Genomic DNA, 22,824 nt, shown 5'->3' on the forward strand with positions numbered 1-22,824 from the left:
TACTTGTGCAGCTACCCAAAAAGTGAGGAAGCATTTTTACACTGAACATAGGACTTAAGTCACCTTGGACTGTGAAGATGAACATTTGCGACAATTGTTGTCAATGGACACTGTGAAACAAATTCATTAAAATAAATTACAAGAAGTGTGATCAGTTGTAATTAAACACCTCAACAGATCACTTCGCCTGATGTCTCACAAAAAGTAAGATTTATATTAATACAAGCAAGTAAATTCTTGTCACAAAGCTTTCTCATTTGTGCAATGTAAATGCTGAAAACAATAGAATGCATAAAGGGTATCACAGTTTGGAAAAGAACAAACAAGTACACAGGCACAGACAAGCAATGTATCTACAAAGCACACTAGCTGGAATTTCCTAGAGAAATATCAGCACACGTCAGTGTGGGCTGCGCCGCTGACAGTCTGGGTGGATGCAGCAGTGTCAGTGACTCCAAGTCCTATGTGGGGTGAGGTGACAGGGGCGGCTGCGGCTGTTTAGACCCGCGGCCGCTGCTACTGCAATGTTGAAGATGGATGTCTCTTTGTGGCATCCTTAATTTTTTTGTTCAATAAACTCTGCAGCGCACGCCAGTGGCCAGTGCCATTAGGCAGTTGCCTAAAGCTGCCTAATGGTGGTGCCAGCCCTGAGTGAGCCTAAAGGTGCGTACACACTGGGCGATTAAAGTGGACGACTGAACGATAACGATATCGTTGTCGTTCAGTCGTCCACTTTATAGTCCATTATTAACATCAAAGTGATGAACGATAACGACGACGCACGTTTCCGCGGGTCTGTCGATGTCGTCAGGTTGCTGCATGTTGGGGAATGGGGGAGAGAGCCCGGCACTGAACGATATCGTTAATGATATCGTTCAGCGGGTGTGCTCAATGTCATGAACGACATTGAGCACACCCTGCCAGGGACACACTAGACAATATCGCTCAGGGAGCATATCTTCTAGTGTGTACGCTCCTTTAGTCCATCTTTGTAGCCACAATTCTGTACATACATATAGTTAGCAAGTATAGTTAATACTACCTACTGGGGAAAGGGAACATAGGGGGACTTGTTCCTTATACATACAGCACAAGGTACTCCGTAAGAAAAACTTTATCTGAAATATGGCATGTCCTTTATGATAAAATACATATAATATTTGCCCTTTAACCATGAAGCTCTAGTGGGCAGGAACTGATGTGAATGATTAAATATTATCTGGAAAGCGCTGCACAATCAGAGAGTAACAATTACGGTATTATAAATATATGGACTCATTAGCACTGTGTTTGAGGCAAAAAAATAAATGTTACCCTTCCATTTCTTACACACTCATATTAAGCTGTTATCACTGTGTCACTATAAGGATATTTTTACATCTTCAAGGTGGTTTCCAAAAATGCCACACCCTGAGACTATTGCAATGCCTTGGCTACTTGAGAAATGTAGCAATCCTAAATTCGGTCTGTAGGATCTCTGCTGTAGACTTTGTCGGATACTGCAGCAGCACTGAAGATGTGGAGAAATTTAATGCACAGGGCTGAAATAACCTATTGATTTTATGGTTGCATCCTCATCCAATAAGGAGCCAGTTATCATTTTAGCCATGTACACTGGGTACTGCTGTACCTCATATGTCATGATCTAGGAGGGTGACCCCAGCAGATCTACTAGCTTAAGGTAAGAACCTGTTTGCTTGGTAGATGGAAAACATCTACAAAAAGTGATTTTTTTTTTCTTTCAATTTTCAATAAAAAAGGCATTCCCTTTGAATACATATACATATATATATATATATATATATATATATATATATATATATATATATTGACTACAGAGAGGACTGTCTCAAACTTTATAACTACAGACACACACGTGGGTAATATCTATTAAATAACTGTAGTGTTCATGTTGATCAAAATAAAAACCATACTTACCTACTCTCCCGGAAGGTTCGGGAGACTCATTATTTTCAGTTAGTCTCCCACATCCCCAGGAAGAGTGGGCGAATCTCCCACCTCTCGCCCACTTCATAGTGAAGTGGTGAGGATGGAGAGATAATACCGGGAATCACAGGCCGTAGGGAGATGAAGGGGCTAAGTGATATGAATCATGTCGTTTTAGTCCCTCCCCACGGACCCGCAAATCACTCCATTTTGTTGTTGCAGGGGTGGGGCCTAATGATGTAAAGATCCTGACCCCAAAAGTGGTCATCTGTATCTGCTCTTTGAGCTTCTCCCAGAGAGGACAATGAAAAAGTAGGCAAGTATGAAAAACTAGGTCATTAATGTGAAATACATTTTTCATAGTTGTGCTTTCTTTTGACTGCCAATGCAGTGTGTTATATTGCAAAAATTTCAATATTACATCACAAGTATGTACTCCACAATTAAGGAAATTAAAAAATGCAATTTAGCTATTTTGATCAATCTAGATTGAGTTATTGTAGTATTTCTGTTACTGTTATACCCCTTTCAGACATAAGCAAAAACCCAGGAATTTTCCCTGGGCATGGCGAGTCGACCCGGGTCCTGCTTAAGTCTGAAAGGGTCTGACTCAGTTTGACAGTCCCGGGTCTGTGACCCTGAAAACGATCAGAGTTATTCCCGGGAGTTGCAAAACATGTCAGTGCCCCGGCTTTTGTCTTAAAGGCGTAGCCCGGGTCATGATGAGCCAAGTCATGCCTAAAAAGACTTGATTGGTAGTCACAGTAGCGCAAGCGTCCACTGTTAGACGGAAAACTCGGGTCACTGGAAGACTCGGGTCTGGTGTTAAGAGCAACAACCTGGATCCATCTCCCAGGTGTGAAAGGGGGTAAGTACTGAAACCCAGGCTTCAACCAGTGTTCAGTGCCCGAGCTTAAAACCGGGGTTTATGTCTGAAATGGGATTTAGTAACTATTTTTGAATGAGTAATGTAATTTTTGTTCTTATTTGAGTAGCAAATTTATTTTGTCAAACTTTCATAGAGAATTAACAAATGTGTATTGTCCAATATTTACATATGTATTTTGGACCTTCATTTTTTTTCCAGTCACAGTGGTACATTGGATACCTTTTCAGTAAAATTACATTACATTGGAATTTATTGGCTCCAGCTTGTTCTTTAATATACAAATAAGAAAATAAAATATTAACTAACTCTGCAATCTAGTAATCTCTGTGTCTAACTATCTTTTTTGAGGACCAACAAGTTCAGTTCATGCATTTTAGTGTTGTAAAATTCTAAAGCCTGAAGATATTTTTTGGTGTTTCTCTTTTTGGCAACCAGCTATTCATTATCCATTTTAAAAGTTTTGTTACACATCCTGTAATGCCTAGATGAAATTGCTGTCTATTCCGATGTACACTGATCAGCAGGGCCGGACTGGCCATCTGGCAGTTCTGGCATATGCCACAAGGGCCGATGGCCAGATGGGCCGGTTCAGCTGAGCAGCAGTATGTTTTTGAAGAAACTGCTTAGGAGGATACGGAGCCGAAAAATGCGTTAAACCCCGCCCCCTTTGTGATGTCACCGGAACTGTGTCAGCTGACAGTTCTTTAGCCAGCAGTCTGCAGCTCCCGACGTCTGTGTGGAATGGATCCTTATGATTCCTCCACCCCCACGCAGCCCTGCACTCAAAGCAGACACCAGCAGCTGCTAATGGGACACAGCACTGACCTGACTGCAGTAAGGAAGCATAAAGAGAGAGATAATAAGACTGGAGGTAACGGCACACACACTGGAAGAGTGACTGGAGTTAACCCCTGCAATGCCTTTCAGCTATGTACACTGACTAACTGCCTTTATCATAAGCCTGAGACTGTACCCTCTTTCATTTTCAAGTCCCTGTTTTGTCACTGCATATACATGAGTATATACCTCTAAAAACCAAACCACTTATCAATATTTGATTTTTTGGAGGTATATACTCATGTATATGCAGTGACAAAATGTGTGAACTAGCTGCAAATACAACATCAGTGAATGATTTAATGCAGACGCAATCTGATATATTCAAACAGGGACATGACTTCTTTTTTCTATTTTTCACGTTACTTGCATGATGTGTGCCTAGCGGGATGGGTATGGGATGCCGGCAATCGGGATCCTGGTGGTCAGTATCCAGACGCTGGTATCCTGACAGGGGGCCCGATTCAGCAAGGATCGCTATTCTGCTTATACGCACGCAGCGCAGTAGCTAATATCAGCGGGGAAATGTAAATGTGTGCATTCGCACTGCAATCGCAGCCTAACATAAGGACGCCCACTTCCCCTTACTCACAGCTGTATACTTTGAGAACATAGCGAAACAATTGGACTCAGATGCACAGTTAAGGCAGGTCAGACCTGCTAACTTCAGTGTACACCACGAGGCATCAAGTTGCATATGGTATTGCAGTGAATAATTTATGCACGCCCCTACAACGCCGTCCCAATGCACTGACACGCCTGCGCTCGCTGGACCACCCCCGTCACCACCCACAAACAGTACTTCCTATCAATCACTCTGCAATGGGTGTGCGTACACACTGCGATCTCATTCCCGATCGCAGTGGCTAGTTCGTGTATGCACACTGCGATGCATGTGCAGAACGTGAAAATCGTCTGACTTCGTGCATCTTAGCTCTTGCGATCCTTGCTGAATCAGGCCCACGGTGTGATTTCTTTTTTTACACGATTTGGCCGCTTTCGATCGATTGGAATGACCAATCATTTCAAAAGTGCTGTGTGTAGGGATGATCATAATGCCAATGCGCGCCCCCACCGTCGTACATCGTCGTTGCTGATCAGTTGAACCTGCAGAAAGATTTCGACCTATCGTACACGATATGACACGCATCGTTCCTTGTGTTTGCATAATGAACGATGCGATGTACGATGGTCGATAGTACTGCATACTGCAGTCGTCTACGACCCATCTATGTCGTTTGGTTGTTTGGACAGTTGTTCCGAGTGTGGGCACAATATCGTATGACCGGGAGAGTTCAGGAATTCAAGGGAAATCGCAAACGAGATTGGATCGTTTGCAAATCGCACCGTGTATTGGGGCCTTTAGGATACTGATATCTGTCGATCGGTATCCTAACCCTCTCCCTAAATCAAACCTTAACCCTTCCTCCCTGGTGCCTAAACCTAACCTCCCCCCTAGTACCTAAACCTAACCCTCCCCCTCCCCGGTGGCTAAACCTAACCCTCCCCCCTTAGTGCCTAACCCTTCACCTAGTGCCTAACCCTCCCCCTAGCGCCTAACCCTAACCCTCTCCCTCCCCCCTTAGTGCTTAACCCTTCCCCTAGTGCCTAACTCTAACCCTCCCCCAACACTGCTACTTACCTTTAGGATGCCGGCGATTGGATTCTGACAAGTTTTGGGATTCCGGTGTCAGTATTCTGATCACCAGCATCCCTTTTGTCGGGATACTGAAGGTATCCCATGCCTAGTGTACTGGTTATTCTAACAATATAAATTACCTACTAGCATTATACGAATTTTCAGGTGTAATATAAGAATGGGATTCCACTATGAATTGTACATAAGGTATGCAGGCTGGTGTGGCGTTATTTTAATCTTGTCTTCAATTGTTTCATTCCCCTTGTCACACCCACCACATATTTTCGCCAGGTTAGGTACCCGATGCCAGCAGTCGGGATCCCAGCGGACAGAATCCAGACGCCAGCATCCCGCAGGGTTAGCATACCGACACTTGTTGGTTGGTATGCTTACATTACCCTCCCTAGTGCCTGCACCTAACCTCCCCCTCCCCGCACCCTTTACTTAACCATCCCCCCTTAGTGCCTAACCCTCCCCCCAACCCTGCTACTTACCTTCGGTATCCTGGTGGTCGGGATGCCGGCGCTGGAATGTCGAACGTATCCCATTTCCGCCTTTACACTTTGTCTAGTATTTTTGTATTTTAATTGGCTATAAATATACTGGACTCCTGATCCACAGGTTTATTACATTCAGCCCAGATATTTCATTATGCCTATATTTGTTATATATATGTTCATTGAGGTTAGTCCAAACATAAAATTAATTGTTTTTAGCAATACTACATTTAGGCTCCCATTTATTAATGATCGCAATTGCAATGCGATCTTGGCATGACAGTACCACCTATGATTGCATTGCAATATGTGATCATAGTGACTGTACGTATCATCCGGCACATGCAGGGACAGGGGCTCCGAAAGGAGCCTGTCTCTGCGATGTGCCCAGAGAGCTGCCGGGGCTACTGTGAATGCGCAGTCCCACTAACTGCACATGCACGGCCGCAAGTGCCAGAGAGGGATCTGGAGGAACCCACCGCCTACTGGTTATGCGCAGTGTAGCCCATAGGCTACATCGGGCAACGCCATCTTCAGATGGCGTTAGCTGTGGGGGCCAATCTCCGGAATGCATCGTACTCCGGATGTTGGTAATTTTGGCAGCATTGCATCCCCCATAGAAACCTATCGGGGATACAGTTGCCAGCGGGAATGGAGGGATAACTGCTGCAGTCCCTCCTTCATGCAGGGGAAACTTAATATTTGCATTTAACCTCCGATGAAGTTTTTGGGGATATAGCTGCAAATATAGAATGATAAATGGGCCCCTAATTATTCTTAGTGTTCCCCATAGAGACGTACTCCTTCACTTTTCGTTTTCACTGTACCATTTACTTCTGGGTGCACCTATCCATATGAATATTGATTGATAGGAATTTCACTTACATAACCAATTATTACCCCCAATCTAGTACTGGGACCAGTCCTTCTCTCTTTTCTTCTATCCATCTCAGTCAATGGTGGGACAGAACTAAGTTGTGTGACTTTATAAGGGGCATTACAGTGTGTGGCATAATGTATTATAAGTGGCATCTCTGTGTGTGGCATAATGTCTTATAAGGGGCATTATTACTGTGTAAAATAATTTGTTATAAGAGACACTACTACTGTGTGGCAATACATGAATGGGGAACTACTACTGTGTAGTATACTATGAATGGGGCCCTACTGTTTGTCTTACTATGAACTGGGGGCCCTGCTATGTGCCATGCTTTGAATCGGGGGTCCTGCTGTGTAGTATAGGCCTGTTTGGGGAGGGGGATGGGGTGGGCAGTGATATCACTGCAGGCTCCGGCATCAGGCTTGCTGTCTCTGTGTGAATCCCGGCTCAGTGTCACACTCTGCAGCCCCTCTCACATGAGTGCAGTCAGGTCCGCTGCCCGGTGAGAAGTGTGAGTGCAGTTCTTTCCCTCATATTGCTGAGCAGGTAATACAGTAGTAAATGTGAGGTTAATTTTGTATTTTATTATTTTCTATCCCAATGTCTGTTTCCTGTGTTCCCCTTGTGTAAGTCACACTGGGCACACATTATGCTGTGGATTGGGTGTTTATGATTGAATGTTTATACTCATTCAACCATCAGTTGTCTCATTTTCTCTTGTATGAGTGATGGAAAGGGGGGGTTGGCATGACATGAGATTACGCCCCTTTACTGGTGTGCACGCAGGTGTGCCATCCATCTGTGATCACTAATGCCCTTACACAATCTTAAAGTGAACATAAAACAAGACACCAAAATGTGTAGTTATGGCTCTGCTTTAGTGCACAGATGTGTCCTCCTCTGTGTTCAGCACACCTGCCCTAAAAAATTCCTACAGTGAACACTATCTAATCCTCTACAACTGCTAAGCTAGAGCTTATTGGGCAATTGGGTAATGCCTTCCCTTTTCTCTGTGTGTGACCTCCATCAATGAAGTCCCAGCTTTACCTAACAGAACCAACCAAATATCTGACTATGGTTGAATCTGCTGCAGGAAGAGCTCTCTAGTGTGCGTATATTATACAGGTTGAGTCTCCCATATCCAAAATGCTTGGGACCAGGGGTATTTTGGATAACGGAATATTCCGTATTTTGGAATAATTGCATACCATAATGAAATATCTTGGGAATAGGACCCAAATATACACACAGAATGCATTTATGTGTTATATACATCTTATACACACAGCCTGCAGGTAATTTTATACAATATTTTCAATAATTTTGTGGCTCAAACAAAGTTTGTGTACAGAAATTAAATTCATTTATGTTTCATATACACCTTATACACACAGCCTGAAGGTAATTTTATACAATATTTTTAATAATTTGTGCCTTAGACAAAGTTTGTGTACATTGAACCATCAAAAATCAAAGGTTTCATTATCTGAATCATGCCAAAAAAATTCCGTATTTCAGAATATTCCGTATTTCGGAATATTTGGATATGGGAGACTCAACCTGTAATACGGAGAATGATGAATAACTTGTATGATGTTCTAATATTAATTATATTTGTAAGAGCATAGACTAATAAGTGGGAGGAGTCATGAATATTTGTATGATGCCAGGAGCCAGATGCTGACGTGAAGTGGGCCTGCATGCTTTAAATGCCAGGGCCTATTTTTAGTCCCAGTCTGGCCCTGCTGATCAGCTATAACATTACAACCACCTGCCTAATATTGTGCACGTCCCCCTTGTGCTGCCAAAACATCTGACCCGTTGAGGAATGGATTCCACAAGACCTCTGAAGGTGTCCTGTGGTACCTTTGCAGCAGATCCTTCAAGTCCTGTAAGTTGCAAGGTGTGGCCTCCATGGCTCTGACTTGTTTTTCCAGCACATCCCATGGATGCTCGATCGGATTAAGAGAAAGAAAACGTGATTCATCAGACCAAGCCACCTTCTTCCATTGCTCTATGTTCCTGTTCTGATGCTTACATGCCCATTGTAGGAGCTTTCGGTGGTGGACATGCGTCAGCATAGCCACTCTGATCAGTCTGCGGCTACGTATAACTCAAACGCAGCAAGCTGCGATGTACTATGTGTTCTGACACCTTTTTATCATAGCCAGCATTAACTTATTCAGCAATTTGTGCTACAGTAGCTCTTCTGTGGTATAGGACCAGATGGGCTATCCTTCACGCCCTATGGAAATCAATAAGCATTGGACGCCCATGATGTTGCAGCTTCACCGGTTGTCCGTCCAATGTACTAACCACTGCATACCGGGAACACCCCAACAAGACATGCCTTTCTGGAGCTACCCTGACCCAGCTTTCTAGCCATCACAATGTGGCCCTTATCAAAGTTGCTCAGATCCTTAAGCTGGCCACACATCTAAAGATTATCTGTCCAACCATCCAACTAGTTGATTGGTTGGAATGAAAATCTGGTAACGTATGGGAGTAAATGATGATCAGCAACTTCGCTCCTAAATGCCAGAAACCAGATGAAAATGGTCGTTCAGACAAGTTTGTTAAATGTTTGATCTAAACAATTTGTTCAAACACCAGTTTTTGTCCATTTTCAGGCGTTTGGGAGCAAATTGCTGATTGTCATTTGCTTTCATAATTTACCAGATTTTCATACCAACCAACAACTAGTTGGCTGGTTGGACAGATAATCTGTAGATGTGTGACCAGCTTAAAGCTGGCCACACACTAGACCAACTTTCATCCAACCATCCAACTAGTTGTCTGGTTGGAATGAAAATCTGGTAACGTATGGGAGTAACTGATGATCAGCAATTTGCTCCTAAATGCCAGAAAACAGATGAAAATGGTCGGTCAGACAAGTTTGTTAAATGTTTGATCTAAAGAATTTGTTCAAACAACAGTTTTTGTCCATTTTCCGGCATTTGGGAGCAAATTGCTGATTGTCATTTGCTTTCATACCTTACCAGATTTTCATTCCAACCAATCAACTAGTTGGCTGGTTGGATGCAAGTTGGTCTAATGTGTGGCCAGCTTAACACTTTTCAATTTTTCCCGTTTCCAACACATCAACTTCAAGAACTGACTGTTCACTTGTTGCCTAATATATTGTACCACTTGACAGGTGCCATTGTAACGAGATAATCAATGTATTTCACTTCACCTGTCAATAGTTTTAAATGATGTGGCTCATCGGTGTGTATTTCATAAATAGAATGTTACCAGAATATGTGTTATCATACTTTAATTAAATCATTACTCTTTGTACAATAATATAGTAATATAAAGAAAGGGCACAAACTGACTTACTGAGTTGTAGAGAAAACCTTCACCATTCATTGCCACATAGAGTCCTGCCTTTACTCCTTGTATCGCAACCACCCGGAGACCCACAGGGATCAGATTAAATAGGGCTGAGTTTAAAAAAAGAAGAAATATGTTATTTATAAAAGAAGTACTTGTTCCTTTGTCATTTTTTCCCTTAGAACTGTACTGTATTATTGATGAATGCTGTACTGTCATAATTTTTGCTAAACTATTTAAAAGTATTATTTTATAAACCCTTCTATTTCTTAAGTAACAAACGCACAAAAGTTCTTAATAACCTCCAGTTCCCATAGGAGCAGTGTGCTGTTTTATGAGAGAATATATCCATTCCGTAGAAATGACCATATACATAGCATTACAGGTAGACAGAATATTTGATTACAAGTGCACAGAGCATTGTACAGGCAAATACAAGTTTACATCTACTTAAAAATAAGACCTTCTATATAACTTGTATTCCCCTAAATTATACTTTGCAGATCCAAAGGGTTTAGTTTGTAAATAGGATTCCTCCCCTGTGTTGAATCATTGGCTGTATACACTCTGTAGCAGAGATTATATAACTGATACCTATTAGTCCGTCTCTGCATCCGTAGTAAGAGAGGACTGCATACTCCCAGGTCACGTCATCAGTGTGTTTGAAATCCCTAGTGCAAAGATCTAGTGTAGGCATTACATTTACACTTGGGACAGTTTGTAACTATTACGCACATTTAAGGTAAATAAAGCTGGCCATACACCAGACCAACTTTCCTCCACTCATACAACTATTTGGTTGGTTGGAATTAAAATCCGGTAATGTGTGGTAGCCAATGACAATCAGCCATTTGCTCCCAAACACCGAAAAGCAGACGAAAGCTGCTGTCCAGACAGTTGTTTAAATCAAACAGATGTAACCAACTTCCCTGAATGACCTTTTCCGTGTTTTCTGGTGTTTGGGAGCAAATTGCTGATTGTCATTTGTTCCCATGCATTACCGGAATTTCATTCCAACCAACCAATTAGTTGAATGGTTGGAAGAAAGTTGGTTTGTTGTATGGCCAGGGGGGTATTTATCAAAGCTGATAAAATTTGAGAGATAAGTACTAACCAATCAGCTTCTAAATTACATTTTGCAGGCTGTGTTTAAAATATTATAGTTAGGAGCCGATTGGTTGGTAATTTTTTTAATACAATTTTATCTCTCTCCCAGCTTTGATAAATACCCCCTTGATGTCTGAATACCTTAAATGCTGAAAACTGGATTGGCTACTGAAAGGAGACATTTTCATGTGCAACCTACAGTTTGATAAACATCACTATCTCCTTCACATAGAAAGGTCATAATGTAACAAATACACCTGCCAAACAGAAAGTATCTTTATCCCAACATTAGCAGTGAATTCCAAAACAATTACTATATTTTCCTTAATACTAACAGATTTAGGTGCCTATGTATCAAAGCTTGATGAGAGATAACATTGTGATAGAAAAAGTATTAACCAATCAGCTCCTGTCATTTTCAAACACAGCCTATAAAATGTAAGTTAGAAGCTGATTGGTTGGTGATTTATATCTCACAATTTTATCTCTCATTAAGCTTTGATACATAGGCCCCTTATTGTACTCATTATAAAAGATGATTGTAACTACAAGATACAATAATATTATTAAATAGTATTTATTTATTAAAGTAATTAAAATGCCAAACAGAGTAATAAAGAGAAATGAGGAGACAGACTACGGCTAAATGTAAAAATTTTTAACACAGGAGTAAAGAGAATTATCTATTAGAAAAACATAACTTATACAATAATTTTGTTACAATATCAGAGAATTCAGTGAAGTCTTGAGGTTAGACTGGACTAAAGAAAGTAACACAAAACATGTGCAGATCACAGAAAGTTGGTGGAGAGGCATTATACAATACAATACATGCCTATTGTGGCTATGTGTGCATTGAGGAATAGAATGTTTAGTATAAAAAAACCAAAAAGAATCTTTGCTCTAAACTTTGAAATGATTATATATGTACACAACAGTGCATACCAGGAATACAGAACCATATTTCCATGTTACCAAGCACAGACATAGTTAATATGTTGTTCCCCACTCCCACCAATAGCAGACCCTCCAACATGACCCGCTCCATTAGGTACAAAATGCTCTGCTCCTGGACTTCCCTTTTAATTTATGATTGCCTTCACCCGTGCTAAAAAACCTGTCTCTTCAATTACCCATTTCAACACAGGTGACTGCAATCATACATTAGGTGGGAATCAAGGAGCAGAGCATTTTGTACCTAATGGAATGGGTCATGTTGGAGGGTAGACAATAGTGCAGGCAGTAACTGTAGATAATGATGCAGTGTTGCAGTTGTTCTATATGAAATGTCTTTCTTATGCTTGAAGCCCCTGATAGGAAACTCAACAGACATTAAACAAGATTTATAATTTGGACGAAAACTGTGATTTTCCTTACTGTAGTCGCTGTTCTCGTCCTTGGTCCCATCAATGTTGCCATCTGGGTGCATCTGCAGGAAGTATCCCTGCTGGCTGAATAACCTTGTCACAATTCCTTTCAGCTGGGGTTCTGTAAAATAAATACCAACAATACAACACTTAGAACACTTCTTATTGTGTATGGAAAAGAGTGCTTAGTCACCAGAATAGAAAGTGAATAAACTAATTATGGCTGGCTAGATCACCTGCCTCTAGTTACTTCCAGCTGTGATTCTAAAGAGATGCAATTGTATTAAGCAGGAGGGTGCTTAAAAACCCTAAACCAAAATGACTGCAAATAGAACAGCGCCAACAATCTCTGGCAAAGTTATCATTAACTTTACTACTGAAATCTCTTCTCATTTTTTTTTTCACTTATAATGGAATGTGGTATGCCAACTGTGATGTTAATTAGTAATTTAACATTGGGTTAAGTAAAACATAAACTACAGAAGTAATTTTATAGTGTCATTAGCTTGACATGTATGTAACCCCTATGGAGTGTGCAGCGTGGTGCAAGGTGCATTTGGAGTAATACACCTCCCATTGCCCCAGATGAACGCTCCAGGTGGTCAATAACTGGGAAGGGGGTCCATGCCAATACAGGCTTTGTAACAGTCACACATATAGACACAGGTATAGACAAATTCAGCAACAGCTCTTGTTGAGTAATTTGGGAGCCAGACATTCTCCTATAAAAATATACCTCTTTATTTCTCCCCCACTACACGTGACTTTAAAGTACACAAATATGGTTAAAGCAACCTCCGTCCAGCTCATATACTTGGAATGCAAATGGCATATGACAATCTTATGAATATAGTTGTATAACATCACAGTCTTCTCCACCAGCACAGTTTTAAAGCACACACCGGTCCACCTGGTCATACGCTGGTCGGTGCTGGTAGTTCACATTTCTCACTGCTCTCATACAGACAATACAGAATGCCTCTCTCTGCTCACTATGGGCCAGAAATATAAAGATGGTCACACACACATCTGCCTCTCTTTGCATCCAGGGGTGTAGCGAGGGTGGTTCCAGTGGAGCATGAGCTCCGGGGGTGCCAAAATGGACAGAGGGCGCCATCCAGAGTTTGGAAATTCATGGGGCGCTGCATAGTATGATGGCCGCCTGTTAGTTTAATCTCGGTTAGTTTGCTCTATATCGTAAATAAGTTAAGGATTTTTAAAAAATATTAGGAGACCTGGAATAATAATAATGGTGGTAGACAGAACATGATTAGCAGTACTCACATTAATGTAGGTGCAATGTATATTTGCGAAGTAGGAGCATAGCTGAGAATGGAGCTTCCCATAGGTGTTCTCACTCCAGTGAAAACTGCTTGGGGCAGTAATTGCAGTAATAAGCTGTGTACCCTGTGGAATCTCACTCTAGCACATGTATTCTGTCAATTTAAGTTAAATGATCACAATAAATACAAATCTCTATTGACTACTGATTCAAAGGAGATAAAAGTTAGATCCTAGGTGCTATACATAAATAAAGCAGTGCCAAAGCAGCTACCCCTCACTGTCAGATAGAGCATCACTAAAGCATTCCATCCCCCAATGGAACCTCAATGCCCAGCGTGATACTGCCACTGTCTGCTGTTTTTCTCTTCACTTCAGTATTTCCCCACAGGCTGGCCATACTACACTGGCACAGTTCAGTACAGGGAGGGGGCGCTATGACATGCACTTTCTCCGGGCACCATGGTTCCACGCTACTCCTCTGTTTGCATTCCTTCTCCTCCACATATGACAGCAGTTCACAAACTCTTCCAATGTAGCTACTGTATGACTCTCAGTAGTGTCCTCTCACCTGCAGCCCACCCTCCCATACAGAAATGGCTCCTATAGTCACACTGGGCCTGATTCAGAGCCGTTTGTAAGCGTCCGCTCGTTCGCTCCGAGCGATGTTCGCACATCTGCTCATGCGTATGGGTCGTAAATCGTAATGCGCATGCGCCAACCAGCCATTGCGGTCGGAAAACGTGTGTTCGCAAAATTGCGAGTGCCTGCTAATTTGAGTGACAGGATGAGGCGTTTGTGGGTGGTAACAGGGGAAGGTGCTTGAAAACGGGGAGTGGAGATCCGAATGCAGGCGTGCCAAACGGTCAAAACGGGCGTTTTAAAGGTGTGCATAATTAACAAAGCAGCGTCATCGACCACGTCACTTGGTTGTTTCTGAATGAAAATCCAACCACAAGCACTGCGAGCAGTTCAGATGCCTTTCGATGTACTCGATTAATCAAATAAATAGCGGAGATGACGTAGGATGCGAGCGGCCAGGGGGCGTCTTTACAAAATAGCGAGCGCATGTTTCGTTCGCTCGCTCAGACATAGAGGCGTCAACAAACCGCAAAGAGCGAGCGCTCAATTTAAATAGCCGGCCCCGTTTTTCTGAACGAGGGAGCGCAAATAGCGTCCGGCTCTGAATCAGGCCCACTGTTCCAACAGTGACCCCCTCTAATGGTTGCTGAGGGCTTTCATGCATAGAGGACTCATCTTCCCCCTTAATGGTAAAGGGTCTATTCACTAAGCCTAGGAGAGAGATAAAATGGAGAAAGTCCCAGCCAATCAGCTCCTAACTGTCATGTTACAGGCTGTTTGATAAATGACAGTTAGGAGCTGATTGGCTGGGACTTTCTCCACTTTATCTCTCTCCAAGGCTTAGTGAATAGAGCCATAAATCTCTGGGCAACTCCTCTTCCACTTATCAGCAATTCATATGCTTGCAGCTCTTACCCATGATAATGTCATGATAATGGACCTAATTTTATGGGGTGTGGATCAAAAGGTCTACAGTAAAAAGGTAGACAATGTTTAGGTAGACACCACAATTTAGACAGGCAATAGGTCAACAGGGACACAAGGTCGACAGGTTTGACCATGACGACCATTTTTACCTGTCGACCTTCTTACATGCCGACCTTTAGTGTGTCGACCTATTGACCCTGTCGACCTTGTGTCCCTGTCGACCTATTGTCTAACTTGTGGTGTCTACCTAAACATTGTCTACCTTTTTATTATAGATCTAAAGACCGGATACCATTTTATGTGGAGGCTGGATCTATAGCTCTTCCCATCCCATTGTTATTCTGGCCCTGGCGTGAAGAATACCAGAATTTACGTAGGTAAAAGCTTGCCTTATAGTTTCAACTGCTAATGTAAAAAGTGACCAATGTTATAAGTAAATGTAATAAGTAAATGCAGTTTTATAACAAATCATAAAACACAAACCAATAATATGGTATGCATAAGTATGTTTTTGGTTTGCAGAGGACTGTCAATTTTTTTTTACAATTTGATGAAGTTAATAAATGATGTCTAAATCTGTATATATAGACTCACTAAATGTCAATAAACAGCATGAAACAAGCAATTCAGTTTACATAAGCAATCCCCGTTTACCTTAAAACAAGTTATGCTTACTGGTACACAGCAACCCCAGTTCTTAGCTATAAGTGTGCTGTGTCTATCAACAGGGTATAGGAACTGAGGGAGGACAGGGATCAAACAGGAACCAAAAGGAGTACCAACTACCAAGCCCAAAAAATGGTGAGTGATAGGCTGTGCTTGCAGTGGCTCACAGTGGCTTGGCTGACAGTTCGCCCCTTAAGCTGGGTACACAGGACGTTGTCTGGGCCGACATATCGTACTGTGGGTAGACATTAGATCACTCATTCCATCCTTCATTAACATGAATGGGGCCGCATGCGATATCGTCAGGTTTGATGTGCAGCACATCAAACCTGTCCACATCACATGCGACCATGGAAGCGCGCAATGCGACCCGATGTTTGCACACTGCGCATGCCCTGGGTCCAGCATGCGCGAGCACCACTGAGCGACTGAAGTTCAGTCGTTCCGGGGCTCGCAACAAGACAGGGTGGCTGTTGATGTTGATTGATAGCTCGACCCATTTTGTGGGCGGGGAGGGGGGGTGGCTGCACAAACGCAGGCGTTCCCTTAGGAACGCCTGGCGTTTGTTGGGCGGTCCAACTGACATCACTATTGATGTCAGTAGTGGACTTCCTGCTCTTTTAGAGCAGGAAGTCCACTCGGCCTTGCGGCAGCTAGACCCTACCCAAGGGTCTTGTTGCAAGGCCGATGGTCGCTATTATCGCGATGGTCTCGAGCCCGCTCGCACAAGCTGTGGGTGGTCAAAAGACCAAAAAAAAAATGCCCACATTCAGAGCGAGCGGCCGCCAGCAGCAAACGGCTCTGAATGAGCTCCTAAGCACAATATGTCGTTACGATTTGGCCAAATCATCCAAATCGTAATGATATCATCCCGGCTTTACATTTGAGGAAAGGCCAAAGAACCTGTACCATTCTGAATTTGTGTGAAGTCCTGGTTCATATCCCGATGCCGGCAGCCCCAAAGGGAAAAGATCCCGACAGGGCAGGTAAGAACTCTATCCCTACCCCTACCCCTCCCTTAGTGGTGCCTAACTCTAACCTCCCCCCTAGTGCCTAACCCTAACCCCCCTTACTGCTCCCTAAACCTAACCCTTCCGGGGGGGTGACTAATCCTCACCTCCCCCGGGGGTACCTATCCCTAACCCTCCCCCCTAGGGGTGCCTAACCCTAACCACCCCCCCAAAAACCTAACCCTACTATGCTCCGTAAAACTAACCCCCCCCCCTCGTGGCTAAGCTAAGGGCGCCCAGACTTACCTCATTCGGGCAGGTGTCCTTCGGCATTCCGCCGTCGGGATTAAGATAGGTGTCGGTAATTCGGTGCCTATTTTAACTCCCTTGTCGGGATTCCGACATCAGTATTGAGACCAGTGGCTGCCGGTCTCATAACTACATCCCGTACCATTCACTAGGTTAGAAAGGAAATTTTAAAGAGACTGCTACTATGAAGATTTTAAGCTGTATCCAAGAATATTCTTCCAGAGCATATTACTTACTGTGTGCAAAATACTGCAAGAACCCCATGAAAATGAGAATCCAAGATTTCATGCACGTCCTAGTCTAAATGTCCATGTACTATAGTGAGTGGTGGTCACTGGCCATGTCTTATCCTAAAGGCTAAACATGTTCACTTGCCTTTAGGAGACAGGCATGAAATATGTTTAGAATTCTTAATGGGTAGTTGAAATCATACGGTGACTAGATTAATGATTTAAAAAAATCTTATAGAATCCAATGGATTGGCACTCAATATAGAAAGTATTTGAGGCTAAAAGTCTTTGGTTGCCAGCCTCGTTCTAATCCCAATTTGATATTCAGACAGTATGGACTGAAATTTATCAGTGATCTTTCTTACTGGAAGAGTATGTAGTGCCTTTTTCAAATATTCTTTGACCTCTTTCTAGGTTTTACTCAAGCAAACTGTTACAACAACCATAAATAATGGTGTAGTTACAGAAGATGAATGAGGACTAACTAATTTTTTTTTATATATATATATATATATATATATTCGTATATACTCAATTATTTAGCTTTTTCAATGGATTGTAAATTCTATTGTTCTGTGAAAGCCGTAAATCACCAGCCAGCATCGAAAGTCCATTTTACTGTTGTGAGTTCTCAGTTGGCTATGTCATAATTGGATTCAGTGAGGGAGAACCGGCTTGGAAAATGTTTGCAGGGATGTATTTTATTGGAGGTGGATGATTACTGCGAGATAAGTGCTCCCACACTTACCAGAGGAATCCACCTCTACAAAAACAGAATAGAAGGTTTCTGGGTGAATCACCATTGTAGCTAAGCGGATGGCCTGCCATAATGTTTGTAACTGCTGCAGAGGACACATCTCAATGATTTGTTTACCTTCCTAGCAAAGGCTGTGATGGAAACTACTATGTAAGAAACACTGTTATAAACTGACAATAGTAGTTAACAAATCTTTGATCTGCTTTAAGATTAAGTTGGCATCTCTCCTTGATGTCACAATGAGATTAAAAGGGCATCTAAGGTCTTGGGAACATGAAAAATTACCATGCTTCTACAAAATCAGGACGAAATTCATATTTCAAAGAAGCAGCATTCCATTCTGAATCTACTGATGCTAATCTACACCCTTTAAGGTTCAAGATTTTGCAAAATAATCACAAATTAAGTGTAGTGATTTGACTCATCATAAAGTACTCAGAGCTTAATGGAAGGCCAGAACTGATGCTAGTGCTATAGACTAAAGGCCAGATCTTTGAACCACCAATCCTTGGTTCCACTGGGCTGGCTTTTGGCCTTCATTGAAAGTATATCTTGCAGCTTTCTTTAAACATCTTGAAGGACTGTCAATATAAACATTTATATAAAAACATTTTAGCTCAGGTTCAATTAAGAAGGTGGATTCACATGAACCTGACTAGTTTTGGCTTCCTAAGCAGTCATCTGAGTGTAAAGTTCCTGGACTACCCGAGTGATAACCTCAGGCTAGTCTGCCAGAATTTGGTCTTGACCAGGGTCCACATTTTAGGTATGTTAGGTATGTTAATTCAGGTACATCCACTACTGATAAACAACAGTAACCAGGACAACGTGACCCTCAATTATAGAGATTTAATTTTCCTTAATGTGAGCAGTGCTTATCGGAGAGAAAGAAGGCAAGATCAGTGTCAGATCAGCAAAAAAAAAACCTGAAAAATCAAAAGAGCACACACAGGGACCAAGTAGAACCCAGATTACAGGCATTGCACAACATGTGCTCTGGACTGTTACAGGCTCATACTGAGTGTGCCAGTTCCAGTTCAACAGTACATGTTGCAATGTAATCGCCTACTAATCACCCATGTTTATCTTCACAGGTGCATCAGCTTCTGGCACGGAACCCGGCGAGTGATCAGCTGCACCTGGAGTGGCACTACTTTACATGGACACAGTTTGTCACATGCAACATGTCCAAGACAAAACACCGGTTTGCTGAAAACATTGTTAACCTGTCACATGGCAGTCACACATGTGCAGAAAATCTATTTTTACAGATCCTGTATTCTATCTGAATTGAATTCTTATACAGTTGCATAATAAGCTTTTTCCTTAAACCATAAAGTAAACCAAAGTTTTGCCAAAGGCTTGTTTAAAAAACAAATAAGAGTACTTAAAAATCACATGGTCATTTCTAACAGTGATATAGCCAACAATGAATCCAGAGAGGAGAATATATGTTATTGGAAAATGAGTATCCCTCCAAAAACAGAGCAGTTGGCTAATGTTACTAGTTTGCTTCACTGGTTCATACAAAGCCAAACCAATAGTAATTAACTAATAAAAAAATGCAAATTACACTACAGAAAATGAAATAATGCCCACCATTAACATCCAGTTATTACTCAGCGATGTACAATTTGATACTTTGTTGGTCCATCATTTTCTCTTGAAGGTCTCAGCCACTGCAGAGCTGAAGCTCCACAAATGGAATGGAGAGATATGTTTCACACTTGCTCTACACAGCTAACAGTGGTGTTAAGAGCATCAGGTTGTTGGGAAATACATTTCCTATGTTAAAACCTTTGCGTAAAAAACTCAAAGTTCCGGGAAATTTGCCCTATGTATTAGCAAGGCGTATAATTACCAAAACCAGCAGGTAAGCTATTTGTCCCCAGATGTAGGAATCCTCTTTAGGATACATGCATGTCTTGATCTACGCCTCAGTCTAAACTAAACTCCATGACATGATCACCCCCTAGTATGTTTTCTGGGATCCAATGTTACCACTCTGTGAAGTTTTCATCCAAATCCATCCAGTGGAAAGCTCCCCGGGACAAAGTTCTGCTCAGTGTACAAAAACGGGATGTCCAACCAGGACCATAGCCCCCTAAATCCTGACCAGGATCCAACTGGGCTACCTTGCATTGGTTTCATCCTAATCGGTGGAGGGTTGTCAAAATGCATAACTGGACAAACAAACAGACCAATGAATTTTATATATAGGATAACAGACTATGGACAGAATGGGGTAGGAAATGCTCTAGGTTCTGTGCATGGTCCTTCACATGGTTTCATATACTGTAATGCCAATAAAGATAAATGGACATTCTGATTTACATAGGGATCAATGATGCCTATCACATTTTCTAAAAACACTCCATATTGAGAATGCAGATCAAAGCAAGGGAACTTAAATCTGTACAAAGTAACATTGAAACATGATAAAAATAAATAAATAAAAGAAGGTTAAACAAACTTATAGGGATATAGTTATTTTAGAAAGAACCTGCTATGCTGTGATTGTCTGCACTAAATGCAGTTTCACAATGTCCTTGTAGCAATAAGCAAAACTAACCCAAATGCAACAGAATAATAATCTACATACATACTGAAACTCACACATGGTCTGACATACTGTACTTGCTATGTGTAGTAATGAGGTAAGCTGTTTAAACATATATAGCCTATATTTTGGCATCCAAAAGTCAGCTGGTTCCAGAGTCATATCAAGCTGGAAACAAGTCAGGAATGACTTGCATCTCTTACTTCGTTTTGTGTGCCTGTATTTTGTAAAAGTGTTACATTGGTTTCATTAGATGCCAATCTGTTTCATCTGACAATCTGGCACAATTGTATTTATGAAACGCTTCTAGGCAAACCTCCTTTTATCACTTGGATCAAGAGACAGATGTTCTATCTGCCTTGCATAGTCCCATGTGATACGTGTCTTCCACATTATTAAACACATCCTGTCAGGTTGTAAAAGGCCTATAGCAACGAAGACTGGAATTCTATACCTTTATTGAAGTCTGTGTTCATTGGCTGGTTCGAGAATGTTTTACCCTACACAACAGTGATATTACTGTCCTAGTCATTGAAAAAGCAGGATTTTGAGCTGGCAAAAAAAATAAATTCCCAGCATACTTAAACATACTGTATGTTATGTTTTCTTGCAACATGTAGTCTAAAGAACTCATTCATTTCTGTTACCTGTCCAAGTACAATCCATTTAAAAAAAATTGAGCAACATTTTATTTTTATCCAACACTACTTATGTTTCCAAAAAAACAGTAGGAGCTATTGGCAAGCATGAATTAGGGTGAAGCCACTTGGGCATATGCCCAGCCAGAAGCAAGCAGGAAACACTTTCTTTCAGCCTACAAGAAAACAAATTGATGAAATTAGCTGTGGCCAGATGACTTCAGCTGCAACATATTATGCTAAATATTTGCCTGCAAAAAAATGATTCATTCAGCGTTTCAAATTTCTCACTCGCTACATATAGCATTCAAGAGAAACCTTGTGCGCATCATGAATAATTTCTCATTGGGGTGGTCGCTGACTAAGCCCACGTGGGATAGCTGATCTACAGAATGTTCTTGCTAATATTTGCTGAAGTTCAACAGATCTGTTCCTGTGAGGAACACAGAAGTCAGCACTACACATTCAGACTTTCATCTTCATTCTTTATCTAATTATTATTATACTTTCTTTATGAAACGTCCACTTTTTAGGCGAGCTGTGTACAGAGATCAGGTTACAAATATTTTCATACAATATCAGTCACATGCCGTTTTGTGACATCAGGCGCTTAGTTCTGCGACAATGCTCCCATTTTTACAGGTAAGGCAGTGATTAGTCGGCCAAGTTGGTGACATCTGTGAGTGTGCAAAATTGCCATCTCTTGATCGTAGAGTTCGCTTCCCATTGCATAATGCCACATGCAGCGGTATTGCACAGCAGGAAGGGGGAGGGGGGGGGGAAGGTGGTAAGGACGGTTTGGAAATGCTTGAAGACTGTTGGAGATACTGGCAGGAGGAGTCAGTTTTGGACATACTCATCTACTGCAAGACTATACGGAACAGTCTCGATTTTCATCTAGTTGTGTCAAATGCAGCTGAAAAGCCAGTTCGGGGACTTCATGACATAACGGGCTCTCAAGACCCACTACTTCATCAAGGCCTTCCAGCTCTCATCCTAACCCACCTCATGCTCTTTCCTCCCTATCTTCCCCTTCTGTGTCATGCCTGTCTGTCTGCCCCTCCCCTTTAGAATGTAAGCTCTCCCGAGCAAGGACCTCTTCCCTCATGTGCTTCTCTTTACATTTTCTTCTACTCTTTACTCCCCATAAGGGCACCTAACACATGACTGCCAACCCCCGGCTGCTTATTGTGAGTTCTTTAATCGCTATTGCAGCGATGTATATAAGTCGTGTCCTTGTTGTAAGTTACTTGTTTCTTGTTCACTTGTTAGTTCTATGTACTATGTAAGGCGCTGTGGAACACTTGTGGCGCCATATAAAGACTAATAATAATAATTTGCAGTGCATTTGTATCAATAAGTCCAGTCCCCAGCCCCCCTACATGATACTGTGATTATGCAATGCTGCGTGGATTGATGATACAA

At 41.9% G+C, this 22,824-nt stretch overlaps 1 protein-coding gene across 6 annotated transcripts in view; it reads right to left on the reverse strand.

Annotated features, from left to right (window-relative positions):
* Nucleotides 1-22,824, reverse strand: part of FGF12 (fibroblast growth factor 12) — a 618,931-nt gene that overhangs the window by 182,845 nt on the left and 413,262 nt on the right. For all 6 annotated transcript variants that reach the window (XM_088444733.1, XM_088444732.1, XM_088444730.1 and 3 more), the window contains 2 exons: nucleotides 12,510-12,620; nucleotides 10,032-10,135 (listed from right to left, as the gene is read on the reverse strand). In XM_088444733.1, coding sequence (XP_088300859.1) covers nucleotides 10,032-10,135; nucleotides 12,510-12,620 — 215 coding nt within the window. The remainder of the gene's footprint in view (nucleotides 1-10,031; nucleotides 10,136-12,509; nucleotides 12,621-22,824) is intronic.

Source organism: Taudactylus pleione, unplaced genomic scaffold (assembly GCF_031769625.1).
Source record: "Taudactylus pleione unplaced genomic scaffold, aTauple2 ptg000372l, whole genome shotgun sequence".
NCBI lineage: Eukaryota > Metazoa > Chordata > Amphibia > Anura > Myobatrachidae > Taudactylus > Taudactylus pleione.